Raw genomic sequence first — 26,747 nt, 5'->3', positions numbered from 1 at the left:
TTTTTTTTCCTTTATTTTGTTTCGAATTTAGTTAGAAATGAAATATTTTATAGTATTGGATTTTTATTTATTTTCTTTCCTAGGGCTATGTGAGTGAAAAACATGAATCCAATAAGGTCATAGCATTTGAGAGAGCAGGTCTCCTTTTTGTTTTCAACTTCCATCCGTACCAAAGTTATGTGGACTACAGAGTGGGTATCGAAACTCCAGGAAAATATCCTTTTCTTTGCTCTTTTAGTTGAATAGAAAAGCTTTAGAAGTTGAAAACTAATTTTATTTATTTTGAATGCAAACTGTGACTAAAAACTAAATAACCACTTATTTGTTGTCAGTATAATCTTGCTTTGATTTTTAGTGTACAGCAAACAAATAATTTGGAGATTTGCCTTCATAACAGACTATTTTGTAGAACACAAAAGTAAAAAGACCAATTTAAAGTCTACGTGTTAAAGTTTCCATGTGATGCCTTGTTTTGGGGGATTATGTTGAGGCATGAAAAAACAAGTAACTCCTACGTGTTAAATAAGCCACAGAAAGTGACCACAGTAAGATGAGGCTTTGCACAAAGTCACACAGGAAAATACATTAGCTTGCAACTTCAGCAGGAAGGCTGTACAATTTCTGTTTTCGTATTGGGTGGACTGAAAATGTGCTCTTAGCTCAACTGAGAAGTGGTGAGGGATTACACTTGAGTAATTGACTGGATTTGTTTGTGTCCAAATTCTTACTGTTGAGAGAGGTTCAAAGAATTAATGCTAACTGGCCAGAGAAGTCTAGTTTGCCCAAATTCAGTGTGTTTTAAGTGCTTTGACAAACTGTCTAGTGAATCTTGCTGTATCTGCTAAAAGCACTGCACTTCCAAACTTTTGCCTATTCTCTTTGTTTTTGTCAGCAACTACAGTAAACTACTGCCATCTTTCAGCTGCTTTAGTTCAGTGTAGCACCTTATTACTGTAATTCCTGGGCACCACTGACCTGAACTTCAGGGGCTCTGGCCTTGGCAGGATTCTGGTTTAGAAATATCAGGTCAAACCCACCTTCTTCTGCTACCACTATTTTGCTACTGGAAATTGTTGTAGAACAGAGTTTTAAATTAGAGTGGTAAAGTTTTAATCTGTTTTTGTGAGATATACTGGTACTTGACTGTCATAGGCTTCAGGCATAGCATCATTGAAGTTGATGCTATTGCACTTCATTTCCTTTGTATGAAATGCTTTGAGTTCTGCAGATGGAAATGTTAAGGACTATAACATGGAACAGAATTAGCACCCCTTTTTTTCACTTTCATATAATTAAATCCAAGCCATGTTTTTTGTTTACTTTCTTCCTTTCTTTTTCAGGGATGTTAAAAGTTTAATTATTAGAAATGCTTAATATTTCAAAAAATATCACTTAAGTTCTGTATCGCTTATTTTTCTCTCTTTTTCATAACTTGTCTTCATCAGGCTTGTATTTAATTATGATTATGCGAGGCTGTTTTCCTAATGTTTTCATTTTCTGGTTTGTGGTAAATGAATTAAATAACTAAGCGTTGTTTTTCTGGCTGTGTAAATGCCTTGCACACATCATACAAAAGTTCTGCTCCTTGGCACTTAAAGCTAAAATGGGACTAAGCTGTGTTTAGGCACTTTTGAAACTACTTGGGCTTTCTTTATGTTTATAGAAATATTTTTATGACCAGTCTGTTGACTAAAAATTTAATGTAAGCAAGCTTTTGGTTTTATCAGTGCTCTAAATTTTTCAGTCATTTCAAAAACATTTCACATATCTATTTTAGAGCACCAGAACATTCTTCCTCCTCATAAATTAGGCATTTATAGTTTGTATTGAATCCTGAACATGTTGCTCCTGTTTCAACTGAGGCTGCTTTATAGTAGCTCCTCAGAAACAGTTTACAAAATCTGCTTTTCACTGGATTGGATTTCAGTAAGTTGGTCTATTATTAGTTCACTCTGACCATTAAGGTAGCTTTCTGTTGCGTCTTGGCCATAAACACAGTCATTGCTAATTGAAAAATGTTGGGATATGTTTGCTTTTCACTTAGTAGTAGATTATAAAGGGTTTTTTAATATCACTTAGGTTTATTTTGGTTCATTGAAAATCATACTGAAACTTAAAAACAGCTCAAGTGTGTTCAAACAAGTATGATATAAACAAGGCTTACAGATATTTCATATTTACAGTTTATATAGTATTTTCTGATATGTTAGCATAGACACATCCTTGTCTTTTAAGTGTGTGAGAGTGTGCATTATTTTATTTACATCACGTATTATAGACAATTTAAATTTAAAAGGTCTTTGTTAAAGCATAAAGATCCATATTAGCTTTTGTCCACTGCTCTGAAGTGTTTATTGCTAATGGACCTGCTAGTTACCAACAGTGTATTTTCTTTTGTGAAGGTGCGTTGTCTGAATAATATCTTCTGCCCTAAGCAAACGGTGAATTCTCTGTCCTCAGTGTGTGAGGTCCTCTGCTACCTTTGGCAGGAACAGAGGACCCTAATGCTGCCACTGCTCTTGCTTCTCTGTGGAACATAGTGCACTATCACCACTGCTGAGAGCTTTGTTCATTTGGTTAAGGAAGCGGCTATCCTATTTTACAGTATTGTACTGTTTGTAATTCTGGGAGGAAGTAGTTCACTTAATTTAGTGTTGCCGCTTAGGAATCACAAATGTAGAATCATCCCATAAATCACTTTTTCAACAACCTTCACCTGTTCAGTTTATTCATTGGCAGCTCAATGCATCAACAAGGGGAAATTCCTGAAAATCCCCTGGGATGGGAACTGCTGCCAACTGGCTCTCAGCCTGATTTAACCTTGAATTTTTATGTTTAAAGGTAGGAACCTTCTCTTCCTTACAGTATCTCTGATTCTGAAGGTGCAGATCATTCTGAATAATACATGTACTTAAGCAGGCATATCGCAAGAAATTGTGCAAGATCTGTTTCACAAAGCTGGCCTGAAATGATCTTCGGATTTCAAAAACTATGGTGCTTTATGTGATTGTCCCTGACAGTGAACACAGCAGTTTTTCTCCTGTTAAAAAAGTACTCCTCTCAGTTGAAAAAAGTATCTTAAGAAAGACACTCTTCTGGAACTGTGTGTGTTTATTTGAACAAATAGTTTCACTGCCTAAAATCTGTAGTTTTAGGTTAAAAGCAGATTGAATGTATCTTCATCAGACTTCCCTGAAACAAAATATAGGAAGATGCAGTGGCTTCTGTTCATTGTTGAAATAAAAATCATCATTTTTTTTCTTAAACTGTTGTGCATGAAGAGGAGAAAACAACAAAGGAGTGAAAAGAAAAAAAAAAAGCAAATTTAACTTAGGTCAAAACCTTTTGATTTGGCTCAGAAGAATCTTTATATTTTTTTTGCTTTTCTCTTTGGTCTTTCAAATAAAAGTCCCATTTATGTTAATTAAGATCTCTTTTTCTGTGCAAAGTTTATTTATTACTCATATTAAAAAGGCCATTGTATTCTTGTCCAAGGCCATCACGTGGGATGAACTGTTGGGACTTATATTCTAAAGAAAGTGCTTTTGACTGTACACATCAAGTAAGAAAATGTGCCCTGGTTCCTACACTATAAAATTCTCACTTCTTTTTAGTCCTGATGCTAGCAAAGTTCTTCGACAATAAGATGTCTGTAAACATCTTGAACATCCCTAAACTTCTAATTTCTGTTCTGTCAAGGAGAAAGCTAAGCAGTGCTGTATCTACCAATTGCACTCATAGTACCTTTTCATTGCTAATGAAGACAGATGATCTCAGTTATCCTGTACCTCTGTGTAAAAGTTTGCTTCTAACCCAAGGAAAGCTGTCTAGTTGGGGAACTGCTGTCCAAGTGTACTAAAGCACTGTTGAAATCTTAGTAGCAGTTAGTATGCAATGCTTTCACAGGTTCATGATCATAATCACTTATTTTCAGGAAACTTCATCTGAATTAAACTAGACATACCTAATACTCCGGCATTAGAACTGAGAAGATGCAGACAGTAACTGAAACTCCTCTGAAACCAAGCTACGAAGCTCAAAAGCAGGATCATGTTATAGCACTTCCTTAAGGTTCCTTTACTTAGCTGAGTAGTGGTAACAAACTGTATCTGTTGACTTAAATAAAAGCAAATTTGATGTATTGCAGCATATGGTGAAAGAAAGGAACTAAAACTGCCATGCTTCTCACAGGTGAGGAGTCTATGTGTAATATTCGTGATTCTGTTTATAGCAGCTCACCCTAAGGATTCTGTGTGTTATTCAAAATCTCCTCTGGTTGCAAGATCAAATGGTGAAAGTGTGCGTGTGGACAACAGTGCTGTTCAGATTTGGAGGCACTCATTTTCTGTGGCGCTGGTAACTTTGTAAACTGTTACCAGTAAACGGGCTAACTTACATTATTTCTCTATTTTTTCTAAGACTGGTAAAAGTGGGACAGTGCAAAAGAAAAGGATAGCATTATTTCCAGAGCATGAAGGAGATTGAGGCTTGTTTTGGTACTTCAATTCAAGAAGGATTTGTTTGGGTTTTTTTTACAACTGAAAGTTAAGAGTACCAAGTATCTTAACAGTCCTACTGGTCACGCTTAGTTTGCAAAACCTTTTTCTGAACAGTCAGACGATCAAAAAGTATATGAAAAGTCACAGCCAGCTTGGAGTCAGTTTTTGCTCCCCTGTTATATGGCAGATACTGCAGTCTTCTCTCTTAACTTATTTCCCTTGACACTGGCTTGCTCTATTCTTCGTCTTGCTCTCGTAAGATCATGTGCCCTGGTGTGAGACATTCAAGGACTGATGCCTTAATTTTATATGTAAGCATGAAAGTAGATGTTATTGTGCAATATGAATCACTACCAGTTTTCTCTATTTTAATCTGGACATTTCATATTGTCATATACTTCTAAAGCACAAGAAGGGCCAAAAAAATGTGGAAGAAATGGTTACTTTGTTACAAGTATTGCCATTTTCACATGGTGTAACATATCAAAGCATTGTACTGCTAGAGTAAATGAATACCAGTTATACACTTATTGTCGGCATGGATTTATGATGCATAAAGACATTTTAAGTCAGAGTTGTCCATAATTAAATAGCTAGATGAGACCTGAGGTATCGCAAATATTGTTATCACAATGCTGCAAAAGTATACTTTAAAAAAAAAAATTAATTCAAGCTCGGTGACATTTGCAACCTGCACCCAGAGCTTCTAATGAGCAAATAAGGTCACTTGAATGAGTCACTGCCATGCCGTTGCTGAAGGCAAAGATGCTGCTTTGCAGGCTGCTTTGAAGTGCAGTTGTGTAACTGTCCCTGCCTATTAGAATTCAGGGGATATCCAGCATGTGGAGATGAAGGACTTAATTTAGGATTAGTCAAATGCCAAATTCTATCAAGGTAGTTGATATGTTAAGGTTAATAGGTGTGAATAAGGAATATAGCATACTAATGTGGGAATGCATCTTCAGTCTGTGTAGGAAAAGGCACAGGTTGCCAGCACCATGAGTCTGTAACTACTCGAGCAGCATATGCTATTGTTCAATTTCTGTTTCATTATATTAAGGAAAAAGGAAAACATTTCCATGCTCGTGTTGGAGTTTTACTTCATAAATTGTGCTCTTTCGGAAGCCTTTTCATGAGAAACAGGCAGCTTGAGCTAACAAATTATTTCTGCCTAATTTGATTCAGTTTCGAGATAGATGAATAATCAGCATCTAGGTCAACTCTCTCTAGTTCTCTCACTGTAGATAAAATTTTGAATGTTAACAGGGAAACCATTTGTAGTTTCCATTTTAATTTTTTTTGTTTTAATGCTGACTAGATATTTCTGTGGAGTAGTGGTTAATTCCAAGGCAATAAAAATTCAATACCTCCTCTCCTCTGTTCTAAAGGAATGTGACTCAAAGGAGGGAGAAGGAAAAGGAGAGAGCCTTAAATATTTCAGAAATAACTCCTTTCCCTTTAATTTTTTTTGTTAATTTTTCTGCAGAGTTGGAAGTCTCATTAAAATTATCTGTTACCACTTTTTTTTTTTCCCCTCCAGGAAGACTTTATTTTGTCACAAAAGTGAATCACCATTTTATGATCACGATTGCCAACCAATATGTATTTACATATCTCTAAATTTACATTTTAATTAAGCAAAAGCATCCGTATTTGGTTGAAACAAAAAAGAATGGTACCATCCCTATTCATCATTACTGTGCCTAGATTTGAGTGCTAAATGGCTTCAACTATTGTCTAAATATCCTGAGTTGTAGTTCACCAGGCCGATATGTTTAATTTAATTAGAAAATGAATCCAAATACTCTCTAGTATGTTTTTTTTCTCAGTTGTAGTTTGACCCCTTATTCTTCTCCAAAATTCGGAGTGAGTGGAGAGGAGAAACAGAAGTACACTTCATCTTGAAATTAATTATGCCAGTTACGTGTAGGTTTTAGTGAAATTCAAGGATTATTACAAACAAGAGGGCCTAACCATTTCAAGTCCTCTACAGTCCTCCTTGCACCTGTATGTCGCTTCATCTTCCCTGTGTTTATGGTGCATTTAATGACTCCAGTTGTTGTTTTCCTTTATGTGACTTGATGGTATATGTTTTATCCTTTACCTTCTGTATTATTCTCTCTGTATTTTTTTATGTCTGGCTTGAAAATCTAGTTTCTACGTTCTTTAGACTTCTTTCTAGGATACGAGGTGAATGAAAAGTTCATTAACTAGCCATATTGATATGTGGCTATGTTTCTTGTTCTGTGTACATATTAATAATTCATAAATTATTCCTGTGCCCATAGCTTGTTTTTACATAAGCAATTTCAAGAAATTGGCAGTCTTGGATATCCTTTCCCTTTCTTTCAGACCATCATGAGAATAATGATTCGCAGTTCTACAATTGTTGGTGTGTCAGACTTCCCTTTTTCTCATTTTGTTTCTTGTGTTCACTTGTTACCAGGATATCTTATTTTATTTGACAAGTAGTATTTTGGCAGTGAAAATTCTTGTCAGGACCACTTACCTGTTCTTGCTTTCTGCAAGGTGAATATATTCCTTAGGCCCTGCCTAGTTACTGTTGGTTTTGACTTCTCAAACCAGCTATTGCATTTGTATATGAAAGTCATATGTCATCCTCATTGCCATCCTGGTGACTTCTCCGTCTGGACACTTCTTTCCAACAGCTTTTATACATACTTTTGAAAAACAGGCAATGAGTAGCGTTCTCTACCAGGTGTCTTTTGCTGCTGAGAGAATGTAGATCAATGGTGCTAGTAAATCCAATCTAAAAATCTGAATTGGACTATCCAGTGGGGTTAGGGGTTATTGCAGTCTTGGTACTACTTTCCTGGCTACAGGTCTCATAGCAGAGAACTTGCCTTTGTCATGTCCTGACACCACCACCACCCCCTGCCTCCCTGTAAAGAGGGGGACATGATTTTTTTTTTAAATGGAGTTCTGGGAAGTGAAGTGAAAATGACACTATATGGTTAATTTGAATTAATTTATTAATTACAAGGCAGTATGCACACATTCAGTTGTCTGTTAGAGTAAAATAACTATTGATTCATGGTGAAGACAAAGATGTAGAATTATATGTAAACTGTATAAAGCAGTAATGTGCCTCTCTGGAAATGGAAATGCAGAGAGAGAGAGAGAGAGAGAGAAGGATCCGAGAAAAGAGAAGAGAGGCGGATTTAAAAGAGGAAACAGAATTAGTGGGAGAAAGATATTTTCACCTTTCCAAGGGAATTCACAATGAAATATGATGCCAAAATCCTGGAGAAGATGAGAATATTCATTTGAAATTAGGAGGCTTCCCTCTCTATGCAGTTGATGCCAGCTGATCACGCCCATTTACACCCACTGGGTATTCCTTTAGGAGGAGCTCTATGTTACATAAGCTGCCACATGCTGATTTCCTGATGGACATGCGCAGTTCATCTCAGTAGTGCGGGGGCCCCTCCAAAGACCCTCCCAAGATTTCTGTGACCACTGCTTGACCTCTTCTTCAGTGCTTGAGCAGAGAATGTTCTAGAAAAATCTGGGTGATCTTGTTTTGGTCCTTTTGAACTAGTTTCAGTCACTTTGTTTAACAAACATGGCTCAAAAACAGCGTCTAAGACAAAATAAAAGGAAGTGTTCCTAGGTTTCAAACACAGTCCTTGACACCTTTCCTAAGAGAAACTTGTCTTCAGTGCTGACATCAAGCAGGTATTGTAATGGGCTGCCTAGAGAAGTTGTGCAGGCTCCATCTTGGATGTTTTCAAGACCTTACTGGATAAAGCCCATAGCAATCTCGCCTGACCCTGTAGCTGACTTCCAGATGTCACTTTCAGTTGCTGTTACTGCCATCTCTATGATCCTATCCAGTGACATCTGATCCTTGCTTTTCTTTCTTGTGACTCACTTATTATACTGTGCCGTAAACTTCAGTGGATAAACTCCTGTGGTAAATGAAGGTCACTTCTTGCCTGGGTGAGCTCTCACCTCTAGTTAACTTGCAGCTTTTTAGCAGTGGCTTTCCTAAATAGCAGCTTTTCACAGCTTGTTGTGTTATTTCTATTAGAAAAGTTCTTAAAAATGAGTAAATGTTAAAAAACAAACAAACAAAAAAAAAAAGCCAAAACCAAACCTCAAATCCATGACACCTCCAGTGTCCCAAAAAAGCTCCTCCACACCCACAAAAACTGACTCTGAATCATGAACCAGAACGTGTTAAGGGTTAATGAGGAGGAGAATTGCTCCTTAACTGTACTCCCAAGCCAGTCTTAAATATTAAGCTAAACATGCCTTCTGATTCTCCTAGTCTCTCTCATTGAACATGAGAATCCAGGGAATACATGGAGCAGGGCAAAGTTCAGTATGTACTTTCTTTCTGTCTGGCAGCTGTACCACTGAAGTTAAGCATGTTCCCCGAGTCTGGCTCCCCACTCCTAGTTCAACTTGTATGTCAAAGTGTTCAAGAGAAGTCACTTATGCTCAACAAAAGGGCACTTTGCACATTGCGTTGGACTTTTTTGTACATTGTGTCTCTAATTCAGACAGTTTCTGCTTTGAGTAAAAAGAGGTGAATTAACTCATTCTATGAACTACCCTGAGTTAAATTCATTGTATTTTAGTTTTCTCTTAAAATAACCATGTGGTGAACAAACAGATACACTCAGAGCCCTACCCAGACAGAATAGTAAGTTCATAATGTGAAACCAAGGAGGATCTGAGACAGATTCACCTAGAGAAAATTAGCATGATATCTTATATATCTGAACCTCTGGTTGTACCTGAAAAAAAGAGAAAAATGTGCCTAAATAAAGAAAAAATAATGTGATTTCATATCATAATTATTTTACTGGTGTATTTAAGGACAATTGCCCTTATGATGATGATAGACAACTATGAAAGCTTCAGTTAAAATATGAAGCCTACATCTGAGAACTTCATATTTTGCCTTGTGTAGTTTCCAATTCTGAATCGCTTAAGTACTGAAAAAAACAAACCAAGAGAAGCTATATTTGTGTTTAATTTTTTAAACAAAGTAGTATAAGGCAATTTTGGTACGTTAATGGTAGGTTTCTAATCCACACTTCATGCAGTGTTCTACATTATTGATTTAGAGTGTTGGGTTTTTTTTAATGAGCAAAGTTGGAAAGACTTGTATATTCAGCTGTTACGTGCTAGTTTGAGTTATTCTATATAGCTTTGCCAGTTTATTCAACCTGACGTCTGAGAATCCATTTATTACAATATTAAAGATCATCCAGATGTAGGCTACTTGTTTGCTAGTTGCTAAAACAAGACTTAGGAGATTTTCATCTGAGATGGGCAAAACCATTTTGTTCTTCAGCCCAATTTTTGACCTTTTTTGGTCTGTACTTTTATCTTTGTCCCATCTGTATTGCCAAAACTATATCCTTTTGCTTTTAGCCAAGAAATGGTAGCAAGGGGTAAAAATGAAATCTTTATTACATGTTCTTTTGTAGGTTGAGAAATGCAGTGAGAAAATGAGAGCTAAATTACATATGCGGTTGAAAGAAAATAAGTATTTACATACACAACCATGCTCTAGGGGCATGCCTGGAGAGGACCAACAAATCAGAAGTATGAATGCTTAAACACTCCATTGTGAAATAAAATTAAAACTATAGCAGTTCCTAATCCTAATTTTAAAACAGATTATAAAAGTATGAAGGTAAAAACATCTGGGTCACCTACAAGGTTTTTTGTATGTGTTTGGTTACCCTTCTAACTATATGGGTAACCTGTCACATAGGTAATCTGTGTCACGTTGGGCGGTTACATGTAATCTAAAGGGCCCAATGCACTTAATATTATTTGAATGTACTTGATCTGTCATAGATGTTTATGTGAGTGAAACCAGACAATACAGAAAAGAGCAGTTTCTTTAGAAAGACTCAGTAAGCCTTACATTGTTTTACAACCGGTCAGTAGAATTTCTTATCTGCTCTTCTGCAAAGCTTTTTATTATGCTGTACTGTCACCCCCACAAATAGCACTAGGATTCTTTTATCGATAGTAAGAGTTGAGGAACAAAATACAAATTATCCTATTTTATGATTTGCATTTACTTAGTGGTGTTTTATGTGTCATTAAGCATGTATCAAATTAAATTTAAAAATTGCACTAAAATATGTATTTCAAAACATCATAAAAGCATAGTAATTCAGTAATTAACATGGTAGATAATGACAGCCTTTCCATTTCCAGTTCTATCTATATAAGAGTTCAAACGCTTTTGCTACTCTGCTCTACGGTAGTGGTTAGGAAATATAGCCAAAGCATCAATCTGAACATGAATCAGGCTTTTTTTCAGCCAAAGTACAGGTATTTCCAGCACTCTCTTGATGAAACAAAAAAAATCTCACTGCAGAAGTGCTTAATTAAAATGCACAGCTGTTTAATGTTTTTATGAAAGTAGTCTTTAAAAAACTATACGCTCACTAAATTCTGGGATGTGAAAAGTGGCTTTTCTGAGAGGTTTAAGATGAGGGCAAATAGACATGTTTACCAAACTAATTAGTTTTCCCTGAGAAATATCTAATTCATGAACATCTTAAAATTATTTTAGACCCCATTACTGAGAATCTTGGTGATAGTATTTATGCCAAATATTTATGCCATTGCGAGGCATGGAGAGGTAGTGATACTAACTTCGTGTTGCTAGAGAGCGCTACTAGGTGTACTTTTATAGCCTAAATTAAGGAAATGGGATAAATTGTTTTCAGATTAACATAGCCAATAACAGTTGAATTTGCTGTAAATAACAGAATCATTAGAGACGTCAGGGCTTTCAGCCACATCAACGAATGATTAAATTTAACATATAGTATAGATCACAAAAGCAAAGAATGAAACGCTTAATGGAGACGTTTCACTCCCATGATCATAAAATGTTCGCTGGAATAGTAGCAGCCATTACTGGTGTTGGGTTTGAAAGCGCACGAGAGAGAGTAATTTGAAGTTGTAGTTTGTATTTTTGTATGTTTTACGTGACAACAAAGGAATGGTAATTGAATGTGATTCAAAGGGGGTCTGTGTGTATATAAGGTATTGAGGACTAAGACTGGCAAAGTATATTTTTCTAACTTTTTTAAAGAAAGAAGGTAACAAACCCAAAGATTTTGCAGAGGATGTAATGTTCTTGGCAGTTCTGAACCTTTCATTTTGCTGCAGATACCTGTGGGGAAGAGATTACTTAATATTAATGTGATAGATAACTGACAGTTTTGGTTTTTATCTTGTGTGCATATATTTTTGTTCTTTCTTCTGTCACCAAAACCTGTGCAACCTTCTAAACTGAAATATCCAAATCATTCTATGATTCTATAATTTCAGTGTAAAATTACTGTTACTTTAATTTAGACTTCATTTGCTGTTATGCTTCAAACAGTCTTTTGTGTTGCCAGAGATTTAAATTGGTAAGACTGTGGTAGCTGGGAAACTTCCTAAATTCATTTGATGGAAAGAGAATAGTATAAAGAGTTAAATAAAAAGTTTTGTTAATATCAAAATATGTAGATTTTTTAGGAGGTCTGTTTTCAAAAGGTTGAGCAAGCACAGAAGGCCAAGAGCACTTTAGGAGCCACTGACTGAAAGAGTGTTGCTTCACTCTACCACAATCCTATTAAATGCGAACTCCAGCAAAATAAGGTTCTACCATGGCTTAAAAGTAAGAAGGTGGGTTCAAAGGTACTGAAATAGTCATAAAATTAAAACATTTCATTTGTTGATGATAATAACAAGAAATTTACTTCTGAATATGTGTTAGCTCTTAATTTCCCCATGTATTTCCTTACATTTTCAGAGTTTTTGTTTTCTTTACCTTTTAAAAAACTTTTTATTTTATGTTTTATTTTTTACTAAATCCATTTAAATCCTTTATGTATCTGTACAGGTATTCCAGCTCATTGTTACACTTGAAGTAACTCACCCTGTTTTAACAAATGCAGTCAAATTGTTTTTCTCTTAAAAGAGCTATTAAAAGTAAGCTTTCTTTTGTTCCTCTGCTGTAATAGTTGAAACTTTTTTGAGAAAAGCTCTCAAAGAAGTTGAAGGGGAGGGGTTTCTTTGTAAATATATGCTTTTCTCGTTAATACTTGATCAGATTCTGACAGACTGCAAAATATTGCTAAACACTGGTCACAATTATGTAACTGCTTAGATGCAATTCAGGTTCACTTGTTCAGTGCTGCATTTTTAATATAGTCCATCACTTCAAGCGCTATCCGTATCTACTCTAATACTGTAAACTTATCATCCATGGAAGATTCCGGAAGAGACTAGAAGGTACTTTATCTACTTGAAGTCACTGTTCTAAGATGAAATTTTCACAACAAAATGTCATACAGCTTCTATATTCTATATGTTTTCTTACTGTATTTTTTCTTATTTCTTTTTTGTTTGTTTCTTTACATTGTGTACATTAGCATGAATTATGTTGCAGTAGTTCTTTCATGTTTTCTGCTTTCATTTATTTGCCACTTAACAGTAGTTTGGAATGGTTCCTTAACAATGCTTTGTAGGTATAAAATCCTTCTGGATTCTGATGCTGCAGAATACGGAGGGCATGAAAGGCTGGACCACAGTACAGAGTACTTCTCTGAAGAATATCCTCACAATTATCGACCTAATTCACTTATGGTAAATAAGATTCTTTTTTTAATCTACTTTCATCTAAGTAACTTTTAAAAATTCTTTTGACAAATATGGCATCTATTTCCGGAGTATTTGGGTGGGGGTAAATACATTTTCTGAAGTCACCCTTTGTATGGTTACAGCAGAGTTGACAATGTTGTGATTTGATTATGACCTATAGTGCTAACTTTTTTTTTTTCTTTTGACATTACATTTAAATTTGCATGTACTCTTGCATTGTCCAGCACACTTTCCTTGCCAACACGCATGAAAACTTCCTAATGTGCTTTTGAATTGTCTTTTTGGATATAAGTTTCTTCATTTTCATGTCTGAGAAACTCCTATCTTCATGCTTGCTTTGTTATTAAAAGCTCTGTAGAAACTGTTTCTTGCGTTGCTTTCTCAAAATCATTTGCTTAACTCCAAAAACATGAATTAGAGCGAATTATCCATTTCCAACTCAGCTTACAGAAAAACTTTGCAAAGCAGAACAGACCCTCTCTGCTTACATCAAGAATTTCAAGTTCCTAAAGTGATATGAATAACGGATAAAGACTTTACCACAAATTACTTTGGATTAAGTGGGAGGTGTATCCTTCCATACAATTTCTGTTAGCTGAGATCGTGACTAACAAAAACTTTAATCTTGAAATCATAATCACTTACCAGAATTAACAATTTAAAATGTCATTTTCCATTCCTTATATATGCATATGTATGCATATATACACATATTTCCCATCTGTTATACATGTATTCACATATGTGTATCTATGGACCTCTTCACAACCAAAACTGAATAAGATTCAAAAAGGCCATGATTTAAGACAGAGTTCACTGAAAAAGTTCTAAGAATGCTTATAGTGCTGCCTAGATTTTCATGTCTAGAATATATACGTGAGTGAAAGGGTGTGTATCTCTATGCATGGGTACATAACATATATACACTTGTGATCTCAACTGTTCACAAAAATTTAGTATCTGCACTGATTTGTGTGGGTCGCTCCTCTTTCATGACAGATGGAGACATCAGTTTCTGGCATCACATCTTAACATCTCTCATGCGATCTAAGCCTCTGAGAAATATTGTCACTTTTAATCTATCTCTCACTCACACTCACTACTTCATTGTACTCAGGGAACTGGCATTTCTTTCATTTGCTTGCTTTAAAATAGTTTCATTACATGAGAGAATTCTTGTGCTTTGTCGTGCTTGGTGTAATGGATTTTGGGAACATTTCTCTAAAAGTATCTGTGTGTGACAATGCCCTCATAGTGCAGGTGAGTATCGATGCTTGTTTGCACACATAGGAATTAAGGCTCGAAGATTCCATTCCTGGAGGTTATGTAGCAAATCAGTGCTTTCAGAAGTCTTGCTTCATGTGTCCAGTTCAAATACTTTGCTTTGGTGATTGGAGAGCATCTTAATGTTCTATACTAACCTAACTTTTGCAAGCCAATTAACTGTAATTTGGAATGCATATGTCACATTTGGACTCCTAAATGGTGAATGTAAGTCATTCAAGACTGAAAAAAATGCAACAAAACGTGAAGATGCAGTTTGCTAGAAGCATGTGGAAGATAAAGCATGTGACAAGCAAAGCAGCAAATGCACTTTTGAAGCATAAACTGTGGCATGGCAGTGGCTCTTCTGGGTCAGAAAGAAACCCAGCAGTGTAGGTCACATTAACTCTCTTTTATGTCCTTCAGCAGTCCAATTCACAGACCACCTTCAGCCAACACCCCAGAAGATGCCACAATCACCACATAAAGGTAAAATGCTAGTAAAAGAACACCAAATAAAAGTAATTGAGGGACAAAAATCTGGAAAAGCTGGCTAAATTCTGCAAGGTAGAACTCCAAGTAGGAAGGGACAAAATTTACAGTAAATACCTCCAGCTGCTCTTTTACAATAAAACAGCAATGTTTTTGTGTTTTCTTTAAATAGCAATTTACTTCCCAGTTCTTGGGTAGTTATCCTTGAGAGTTGCTTTAGTCTCAGTCAAAGTTTCTAAATCCAAGTAGAAGTCTTCTCAAATTTCTTTTCTAAAAAACATATGATGCTACATCAGTAAACTCATAAAGACTCTTTTCCTGCTCTTTATTTTATTCTCTTTATATAGCATGTGAGACTTCAGTTTCTTGTTTCAAAAACTTTAGTTCCTCCTCTGCAACAGGCTTCAAAGAAATAGGGGTTTTGATAGTGGGTGCACCTTCCTTAAGGAGTATAAGTAAACAACATCAGCAAAGCATGCCCAGAGAGCTATGACAAAATGAAATCACGTGCAATAATTCTGCTGCTCAAGTCAAGCTTAAATAGCTCACAAATTTGTTACAAAAAATAGATTAACTGTGACATGATTCATTCTGGAAACATCACCTAATAAAAGAAATATTCTAAGTGACATAGCAAAATGAGAAGGAGATATGAAATTCCTGGAGCGAAGAACCCTGGATGAAGAGTAAGCTTTGTAAGCACTGCTAGAGGCTACATTATAAAATTTTGCTGATGGTCATTCAGATTTGTTTAGTTATGCTGTAGAGAGTCAGATTTCAAAGCCATCAGACACACCTTGAAAACTCCATTTGAAAAATGCACAAAAAAATGTTCTTTGTAATATGACTGATTTAAATAATGATTATAATTTTTTTTTTCCATTTCACTGCTTGCTATGTTCTGGATTGTTAAATATATGAAATGTACATAACTTTCCACCTAATCAAACTTTCCAATAACAAGCTGTTAATCACTTTGTCATAGTAAAAATTGATTTTTTTTGCCACCATTTTATTTCTTTTCATGTCTCCATTGTGCTATTCTCCTAATAGTCTTTTAAAGTTGTTTTTTATAAGAGTTGTGTGCTTTTGCAGAGTTTCTCAGTTTTGCTTATGTCTTATCTCTTTGCAAGATGTAAATTAAGTGCTGCACAGACACTTAACTCCTGTCAGAACCTAGTGTCCCTTTATATATGAAGTCATTTGTTGATACCTTTCTTGGTTGTTGTAGTTGCATGTGGACCTTGGATTAGGGGCTGGGAAAAGAGAAGAAAAAGAATCATTTTTAATAACACTTATCATTGAAAATGTTTTGTCAGTCTTTTCTGAAGTATCTGACTTCACTAAATTTTACTGTAAAATAGACCTAGATATTGATGTGTGTTGTACTAATTTTAGTATTTTTACCACACCAGAAGCTGGGATTTATGTAAAAATGTTAGGTTTTATTCTTTGATACGTCATGCACCAACAGAACTGAGTAATAAGCAAGCTAAATAGAATATTGCAGAGTATGTTGTGTAATTGGTGAAGTAGTATGCAGTTCATTGAGAAGTATAATTGTTTAACGTATTTCAGGTTTTGTAGATCTACTTTTTCTGTAGTTCTTTCCAAGCCTGGAGAAGAGGAGGCTGAGGGGAGACCTTATTACTCTCTACAACTACCTGAAAGGAGGTGGAGAGGAGGGAGCTGGCCTCTTCTCCCAAGTGACAGGGGACAGGACAAGGGGGAATGGCCTGAAGCTCCGTCAGGGGAGGTTCAGGTTGGATATCAGAAAAAAATTCTTCACAGTAAGAGTCATTGGGCACTGGCAGAGGCTGCCCAGGGAGGTGGTCGAGTCGCCTTCCCTGGAGGTGTTTAAGGAACGGGTGGATGAAGTGCTGAGGGACATGGTTTAGGGAGTATTAGGAATGGTTGGACTCGATGATCCAATGGGTCCTTTCCAACCTTGTGATTCTGTGAAATAAATAGATGTCAATGTATCCCTTTCTCCCTGTCCCCAATACTGATATAATCTTCTCATATTAAATGAAACTGAAATTATATAGTTTATTTTAAGAATATCCTTATTACTGGGTTGGATTTTTAACCTTGACCTTAATGTATACTAGTTAATGTCAAAGTGCAACTTACTGCTTCCTTGAGTCTATTGACAAATGAAAATACGTACATAAACTGAAATGATCTAAAAGCTTTTAGTGACCTTAGCTTTGAAAATATTCATTTGAATAAATCTCATGATAAGGATTTATATATTGAATTTTAAGCACTTATGTGGTATTTAACTGTCTTCTTCCCTGCCATGCATAGATATACAGATTATATGAAAGAATGTTTGTAGTTAGAAAAATTTAACTGTTTTAACTAGAGAAATCAGTAAGACTTTAATACCAGAAAGCTCTTTTGTGGTTTTTACCTCTTGATGATTGACTTACAAAATCATTTGCTTATATTGATCGTTTGACTTCTTAAAACCACAAGTAAGTGTAATGATTCCTAAGTTTTCCTGTTAGTCATTTTCTTTCATCTTCTTTTAATTTTTTTTTAATTTACCTGAAGAAAGAGTGCAGAAGATAATAGAGGAGAAATTTTGAGGTACAGCCTTTACAGTATATGGATTAATTTTGCATAAATGCAGCAAGACAGTCTGAGAAATGATTTTCTGCATGTTCATGCTGCACAGCTATAAAATGAAAAACAAATTTGAAGGCAGAATTTCACATTATTTTAGACATACCTTTTTTGTCATATGCAATATTCAGTAAAATGAAAACAGAAATGTCTGAGGCTTAGTATAACAAGTTACAGTCAGAAAGCAAAAGTTATCATGTATTTTATTCTTTGATGGTTAATTATATTCTCAGAATAGTGTCAGTGTCTGACAATTAGTAGTGATACAGAGACACGAGATTGTCTAAAGCCCTCATTTTAATTAAAAGTTTGGGAAAATGTTGGCACAGACTCCTACGACATTGCCTTCTGCATCTACCAGCTGCAATATGCACTATCAAATATTTTTCTGCAGTGCCTGATCTAGCTCTGAGTTCCAGTAATTCTCCCATCTGTTGTAAAATGACCTTGGAATGATCTTTGGGGCTTGGTGTTTTCCAGAGCTGAGTGGGATGAAGAGTAGTTCATTGCAGTTGCAGCCAATTTCAGTTGTGCTTGCACCTGGTACTGAATCTAGTCTGACAGATCTGAAAGTAGCAGTTGTCATTTGCAGAACCTCGTGCTTGAGGGGTTTTAGATGCATTTGGAGATTGCTGTGTATTGTAGTCCTCTCCCAAAGTGTTTGAGATTTCTCCTTATAGCTGCTGTTGTTCACAAGTGCTTCCTGTATTTGGTATTCCTCTATTCTGAGCTTTTCTAACCTGGTTTCTTGAAATTACATACATACTTAGAGGGGGAAAAAAAAGTTTCAAAGGGTAAGCATTTGTACAGCTGAAAAGTTTCTTATGTTTCTGGCAAGTAGTAGGAGTACTAGTTGTTTATTTCCCTCTGTGAGATAGCCTATGTGAACGGACTACGATTTTGTTAGAACAACAGATGTTTTGGTGGCAAACAGGTTGATTGTAATAAATGTGGGTTTTTTTAATCTCTGTATATATTTACCTCTATTTCTGTGTATGCATTTATCTCTAGTAGTATGGCTTTAGTATTTCACTGCCAGAATCCTTTATCTGTGTGGGATTTGGCTAGTTGCAGACAGAGTGACAGCATCATAGTCTAAATGGATATGCTGTGTAAAAACGTCAGAGGTACTAAGAAAAAAACAGTTTTGTATGTGTGAGACTTATAAACAACATTCCTATCTTCCATCATCCTCTCTGTTAGCACATCTGCCTGTGAAGTCAGCTGCGATTATCCCACTTCATTCCTACTGAATACTCCACTGAGAAAAGAAAGAGACTCAGTGGAAGTTTGATGCCTAAACATTTGAACATTAACTTTGTGAAAAATTTACAGTTATGGTGACTTGTCTGTTAATATATCTTAGACATGTCTGATGTTCTCCCTTCACCATATTCCACTCCCCCAGCAGAAGAGGCCTGAAGAGTCTTCCTGTGTGTGGTTTTAAATGTCTTCATGGTTTCCTAAAATAGTGGCATTTGTGCGACACCTTAGAGGACCTGAGTTAATAAGGAATATAGATATCTAAAGAGTTATCTAAAGCCCTGATTATCCTGGTCTGACCTCATAGCTGACTCTGCTTTCAGCAAGGAGTTTTGGTCTCTTGAGACCTTTTCCAACATGGATGAGGTGCTAGGAAGAAAGAGCTGCGAAGGGCATGTTAGAAGAACACAAAAAGCTTGAAACAGAAGAGAAGTTTAGAGAATTATTTGACTGAATGGTAGTCGAGATGCTGATTGGCTATGAATGTATTCTCTTTAGTATTCTGTACTTGAGGTTTTCACTTCTTTCCATGTTCATCAAGTGAGCCTTGTGAAATGTTGAAGGGGACATGAATGGGATAAAACTTGAGATCAGAAAGTAGCAGGTTAGAAGAACAGAGATCAATAGAACTGAAGCTGGTAATTGGAAGTATATAATTCAGCAATAGTGTATGAAAGGGAAGAGGGAAGACAAGAATAAACTTCTGAGACTGTTCTAGAGTACAGAAGAGCATAAAAAATGACATGTCTCTGATAATGTCTTTTACTGATGAATACCTAGTTTCCTATGACTATTTTAATCAGGACGGCTCTATATACTTTTACTATACTTATCTATCTATAGATAAATATATATATCAGGCCATGTACTATGTATATAGACTTGCTAGAGATATGAAGAGTGGCAAGAAGGGGATTCTACTAGTAGCAAAAGAAGATTAAGAAAAAAAAGCGTGTTCCCTGAAAATGGGAGGAGTCGGATCTGTGATGGGCACTATGGAGAGTTCAAGAGTATTCAATGCCTTTTACTTCAGAACCCAAGGGTGAAGTCTGCCCTCCGACTCTTTTGTGCCAGTGCCAGTACACTGTTGAAAAGAAAGTAGCAGACCAGTGGGTTAGGGATATCTTAGAGATGCTAGATAAGAGATGTGCATCCAGAGCTTTGGAAATATTTCAGTGATGTGACTGCAGAGCTGCTGACTATAGTTTGTGAAAAACCATACTGGTCAGACAAATTTCTGACAACTGAACAAAGGCGATAGAAGAAGTGAAAAGGAAGGCTAAGGATCCCTTAGTCCTTTGAGAGCTCAAGGACCATCTCCTCTTGGAATCCATATCAAATGGGGTACATGAGATGGGTCAGTCAGAAAGCTAACCCAGATTTATCAGAGACAGAAGATGTATGATCATCCTGACTGCTTTCTGTGGTGAACTCTAGCTGTGTGCATGTGGTTGCTGTAATACAGTCAATGCAGTAAGACTTTCAACTTTGTCTCCCACAGTTTTCTTAAGTAGGAGATGAGGAAATACGGCTGGATAAGAAGAGTGTAACATGGGTTAAAAACTAGAAATCAGAGGCTCAGTGTCCAGCTGTCAACTAGTATCAAGGAGAATGTCCTAGGGAGTGCTGCCAGGGCTGATACTGTTTTGGAGTCTTCAGTTGTGACTGGAATGAGGAGACAAGAACATACCCTCAGCGTATTTGTAGATGACACTGCATTAGGGTGAGTGGTTGATAAATTGAATGTTAGTGGTCCAATCCAGACACATCTCAATAAATTTGAGGATTTAGCTAACAGAAACTTCATAAAAATTACTGAAGAAAAATTCTGCACAGGAATCCTGTGCATCGATAAAGATGCAAAATCAACTTGCTGAGTCACAGCCTGACTGAAAAAGATTGGGGCTATAGTGGATACTAAGTTAAATGGAATGGAGTTTGTCACAAACACGTGTCATAATGTGTCAGGACAGATGTCTTCATTAATGCATTTCAGTTTGTTGGAATTCTCTTTAAAATTCTTCATTATAATTTGGACCTAAATAACTTAAAAGACAGAAAAAGTAGAGGGAAAAAAAAATTATCCATGGTACTTTACATAGGAAATTAAAAAAGAACTGTAACTGCCATTTTTTTTTTTCATTATTTAAGAAAGACAGAAATGAGTAATCCAATACATGGCCGGTTCAGTATCTGGGGATATGAGCCTTTTATCGTATGCTATTGCACATTTATTTCTATAGTACCAGGTATTGCATGTTTGTATTTCAATATGAATCAGCTCAACAGAATAAAATATTGCATACAAGCAGAGTCAATCTAAATCAGATAGAGACATCAATTAAAATATGCCTATGGTGCTAATTCATTAGCTTTTAGCTAAGGATTATAAATATTATTATATATTTGAATTTTTTTTGATTCAAATATACAGTAAGATGGTTGCATTTCAACTTATCCTGTCAGTAATGGATCCCTGACTTTTCTTTAATTGTACTACTTGGTGGCAAATTGTATCATATAGTGAGAACACAATCTACTCGGTACACTCAGGAAAAGTATAGAGAAAATAAGTTTAAATTAATAGAAATATGTTACCAGAAGAATAGTAGTTCAGATGAGAGCTGCTGAGAGAAAAGGAATAATACTGGAGTAGAAGGGCTGAGGAGGTTCTTGAATTTGGAGTGTCAGAGGCTGGAGAGGATATGACAAATCTGGGTTGAGAAGGCCAAAAACCCTGCTGGGATCCTGGGCAGAAAATGTTCCAGTTTTCACTTTACCTCAGGAAAGACAAGTCATCTTTCAAATTACACTGGTCACATTTTTCCTCCTCTCTTCCTCATGCAAGTGTTGCGTTTCTTTATTAAACAAATAATAAAGCCAGAGCATGTTTAGTGTAGCATTTCTGGAAATACTGTTAGGTACAGGGGGAAGGAATAATGCCCATACATTTGTAACAAGGATCATCTAATACTTGTGTAATATTTTTCCTTTAAAAAAAATTGTAGAGCCATGGAATGAATAATTAATATTCATATTTAATAATTGCTAATACTTTATTCAATAATTAATACTTATTCATTGTTCATGCCCTGATTTTTTGTTGCTTCTTCACATTTTGTTTAAGCCTTAGAGGTGGTTACACAGACCACTGGAATAAGTTGATAAGATTAGGAGGTAATGGTATATGTGGCTAGTCGGTGATTTAGCAAGAAGCCCGGCAAGAAAAGATGCACTAAAATGCATGTTTAATTTGCCTAGGTAAGGAAAAAAACGCGTGTGACTAAAGTAATAAGGTGGCAGTTGCATCTATTCATGGCAAGCAAAAAATATCTCTCTTGTCAGTCTAAATATAATCATTTGTGTATTCTTCCATACTGCTCTCAAGTTCTCACTTATGTAAATTGACTTTAGAGGACCTAGGCTAATTTACTCTTCCTAGGATCTGACATATTATCGAGCAGAATATAGCTGAGAATTGCTGTGACCTGTATTAACGTTACTTTTTGTTCCCTTAACTGAAGCAACTTTTTACACATTCTTTCTTAGAAAAAAATATTTCTGTTTATTCCTTCTCCCTTCTTACTTCATCATGCAAACACAGAGCACTGAATTTATCAATACACAATTTAAAAATCTCTATCTAAACATTCTGAGCTGGTTGACTTCATTAAGTATTTCCTCTCCTGCACAGGTTTGTAGAAGCTATTTATCACCAAAACTGTAGGGGAAATCATTATGTTTGCTGCCTTTTAAGAAGCATCGGACATAGCTCTGTCTGATTCAATGAAGATCAACTGTTCTTTTCCTTTTCCTCCTTTTCCTAAAGCTTTTTGCTTTATTGCTTTATTCTGTTTGAAAACTATGAAAGCTTTTCATGCCATCAGGCTCTAGTTTGCAGATAATGTAGTTGAAATTACAGAATTTTAGACATTCCACAGGGATGGAGAATAGGCCAAAGAGGAGGATGTCAGAACGAAGCTGATAATATTCAATCTTGTGTTACCTTTTATAATTGCATTTTTATTGGCTTGACCAGCAAACATGTTCATACACTTGACAATTGATGGAGTACCATATATCAAGGTAAATGGTAGGTAATATATATGTGTTGTTTTCAGATTGTGACTCTTCTCTGCTTGGATGGAATGTCATGTAAAATGTATTCCTGCAAGTTCTTTTGTGATCTGTCAGGAGTGTTTTTATTATGTATGTTTGGGTTTTGGGGTTTTTTTGTGGTAATCAGGAGAAAATTATAAGCAAAATGCAGTAGTTTAATGATTTTGACTCTGTCTGGTTTTGAGAGTGAGTTTTATTGCTTAGACACTGCAAATCCATAGATCCCAAGAATGAGAAGAATACATTACTGTGTCGTATTGCTATTATTTACCTGTATGAAATGACATCATAGACCTTGGGGCAACTTTAATTCACAGCAGAAGAGTGTTCAAATGCTGTTTTGAAATGTTGTCATTTATCATTGTATGGTCTATTGACCTAGGTGTCCTCAGGTTTTTGAACCAAGTAATTTTAAGTTATTTGAGGCCCTCTACTGGTAACCACTTTAAAACATATCAAGGTTTTTTGTGGTTTTTTTTTGAAGGAGATTACAATGAAGTCGCTTTTAAACTTTTAGGTTATCTTGTGTAATTGAAGTATTGGGGACTAAGCAATTGATAATAATTTTTAAAATATTATTAATATGAACCACAACTTTGCACGAATGACCATTTTTTTACATTTAAAATATTTCATGTGTGGTTTTTTACATACCATTATTTAGAAATTCTGGCCTGTGAGGCTGATAATTTTTTCAGCTGTTCTTGTTCTTGTCATATTTTTACTAGGTGTACATTCCAAGCAGAGTGGCTATTGTGCTTCAGAATACAGATATCCCAAAATGAAATTCACTAACTGTTACTGAAGAAGCAAGTCATGGAAGAAGTGCTGTTACGCTGTACTGGTACTAAGTATAACAAAACTTGCTCTAAGGAAGCTTTTTGAAACGGAGTATAGTATTATTGTGTTTAAAATGTTAGATTAATATTCACATTAATTGCAGATCTCTTGACTTGCTAGAACCTCTTTTGAGGAATCTTAACAAAAGAGGCAGAAAGGAAAACTTTGGTTTTGTAGTTGTAGTAGTAAACAAATTACACTTAAGATATTGCAAAGCAGCAGGTATTCTCAATTAAATTGTTGTTTACAGAATTTTATCAGGAATAACAAGAGTGATCCTGCTCTGAAGTTTGTAATTTCTGGTAATCCTCTTTTTTTTTTTGATAGTGAATTTGAATATTCATTATAAATGCTTCTGACTAAAAGTAAGTAGTTTGCTTAAATGGTACAGAAGTTTTTGGCTAAAAGGCAGCCTTAACAGTTTGTGGGACCTAATTTGAGGCTCCCCTTTTTCAGTGATGTCATTTAAGCAATTAGAAATGTTTATCTAAATGATTGAGAAGGTCATCTGACAGCATTGTACTTTGCCATTTTTTATTCAATTAAAATTGCACAAAAATACTGAACAGCAAAATGAGCAGGCCAATTGACTGGTGACCTGATGATGTTATTGTTTGTGTTGCTTACTTGCTCCCAATCAGATCTCTTAGTGAGTGCATCTCACTTGCTACATGGCAAGAAGCCATGGCACAAATATTTTATTTAGATGACTAATGCAGTGTTGCCACACTGGAAGAGGTACTTAAAATGTAGTTCTTCCCATTGCATTTATTTTATTAATGTCAGGACCTTGCAATACTGATTTTACTATTTCCAGAAACTGCCTTTCAGCTTGGAACATGATATTCTTCTTGCACTTTTATAACTTTTGAAACATTGCTTCTCATGAAGAAGCAGTCTCAAAGTACAGTGATCAAACTAAGGTGTGTTTTCGATAAAAATCAAGGTAGTTAATTGCTGGAGTGCTGCTAAGATTATTCAAGTGAGTTCTATCATGAGCTACAACTTTTTGTAAAGAGTAAGATTTTGTATATTTGAAAATGTATTGCAGAGTATTCTGGAAAATTAATACCAAAGTAACAAGACAGGCTTTATTTTGTTCCATTTATTTAAAAGCATATTTGAATTGGTTCAGAAATTAATGTCTTTTGTACAAATTTGATTTTTCTAACTTTTAAAGTGCCCAAAGAGGAAGGTGTCCGTGACCATTTCCAAGTTATAATTTTACCCAGTTTCCTTTGTGAACTGTTGTGTAAATTACTAAGTAGTTGTGCCAACACTGAAAATTTATTCACAGTTCTTGGAATGCATACTTGTGGCTTACTTCTGAAGTAAAATACAGGATATGATGGAATAATGCAGCATGATGGGAAACAATCTTTTGGTAAAGTTCACACAGAAAAAACTTTATGAATATCCCATATAACATCTATCTGCTATATTTTTATGTGATGGAGAATTTTATGTTGATTACCATTATACTGTTTAGTATCATGCTTCATTTTCCTCTACACTAGTTTGATCATTGTTTGGTAGTGGGCTCATAAAAGCATTCCTGTTCCACTGAGACTTCTAAGAAAATACAATGAACTGTTTTAGCAACTGGAACTGATTATCTTTTTTTTTTTTTTTCCAGATTGTTTTCCTTGTAGTGAAATAAAGAACAACTTCTAATACATGTTATATTTACATTGTATTGATCTAATATGTTTTATAGGGTGGTTTGTTTTTTTTCACTGGCACCAGTTCCAGGTTTCAAATGTAATGCGAGGCAAATGTCTATGTCAAACCTTTTTTTTTTTTTTTAAGAGAAGGACTCAATGTATGATGTGAAGTATAAACTGTGTAAAATTACATGCAAAATAAACATTGAGAAGGTTAAAACATATGCATAAATGGTTTCCTTGTTTGTACTGCAAAAGGAGTGTGCGGTGGTCTTAACACTGGAGGAGGTGATTATATCTTTGTCTATATTAAAATTGAGTCAGAAACAGTCCAATAAGAATGGTAGAATATTTGTCCTACATACATTTTTCTGTTATGTGGTGTAGGTTAATAAAACTAGATTACAAGGTTTGCAAGATGAAAACGGAAATACAGGAAGTATAATAGTTAAAGTTATTTGGAGTCCACCTGTACATTCTAATGGTGAGTATGCTTCTGTATGTCCTGTAAGGATGGAAAATTTTCCCTTGCAATACCCATGGAACGATAATTTTTTTCCTCCTGCTCTTTGTATTCTGATGGATTATGAAGAGGGGTTCAACTACTGCCATTTCAGCTTCTGTCTAGCATTGCATTCAGATTGCAAGACTTCAGCCAAGGTCCCTCCTTACTGTTATGCACTGACGCTTGTAGTTATCTGTCACCACAACTGGTTGAAGACAAGTTCCAAGGAACATCTGAGCTCCAGAGCATTTTTGCTTGAATGCACCTCAAATCAGCAACCTTCAGTCAAATGTGATAGTTTTGCTCTATCATAGAAGTAAATTAAGCAGTTTATGGTGATATATCCATGGACACAAAGCTCTTCACAAAGATTTAGACATCGTGGAAGAACTGTCTTTAAATATAACCTCTCTTAGTGATAAGGACTGGTGAGAATCTGTATTTCTTTAAAGATAGCTTTCCTGCTTCCCTGCCACCTGAAAGAGTACTGATGGTTCTTGGTAGCTCTGACCACAGAAATTGCATGATTTTTCTAACAACAAATAAAAACTCAAGCTCATCCTCACCTCCTGATTTATGTAAAGATTCAGGCTGACCCTCCCTCCATATAACATTGAGTATGCTGAGTGGTTCTTTGTATTGAATAATTCAAGTTCTTCTCCAGCCCAGGTGATTCTTAACAATAACAGGCAGGCATCCAGCAGACCACTGTATTCTGAGGGTAGTAAATTTTTATGTCCTTGCTGTTTTCTTCTCCTCCCACAATTCAGGCCATACTATCCTGAGGTTATTTTGAAAATGAAGAATGGTGTG

General features: G+C 35.6%; 1 protein-coding gene across 5 annotated transcripts in view; it reads left to right on the top strand.

Annotated features, from left to right (window-relative positions):
* Window positions 1-25,653, top strand: part of GBE1 (1,4-alpha-glucan branching enzyme 1) — a 165,974-nt gene extending 140,321 nt beyond the window's left edge. The window contains exons 14-18 of one of the 5 annotated variants that reach the window (XR_008448209.1): window positions 84-214; window positions 13,025-13,142; window positions 14,847-14,909; window positions 23,654-23,769; window positions 25,402-25,653. Coding sequence is in view for 3 of the 5 variants with exons in the window: in XM_054056449.1 (XP_053912424.1) it covers window positions 84-214; window positions 13,025-13,142; window positions 14,847-14,909; window positions 23,654-23,710 (369 nt within the window). In the remaining 2 variants the exon portion in view is untranslated. Of the gene's footprint in view, window positions 1-83; window positions 215-13,024; window positions 13,143-14,846; window positions 14,910-23,653 lie in introns of all 5 variants that reach the window. The other 4 variants (XR_008448211.1, XM_054056455.1, XM_054056449.1 and 1 more) reach the window with 4 other exon arrangements.
* The last annotated feature ends 1,094 nt before the right edge of the window (window positions 25,654-26,747 follow it).

This window comes from Cuculus canorus, chromosome 1 (assembly GCF_017976375.1).
Source record: "Cuculus canorus isolate bCucCan1 chromosome 1, bCucCan1.pri, whole genome shotgun sequence".
NCBI lineage: Eukaryota > Metazoa > Chordata > Aves > Cuculiformes > Cuculidae > Cuculus > Cuculus canorus.
Note: the sequence above shows the minus strand (reverse complement) of the source record. Positions and strands in the feature narration are given on the sequence as shown.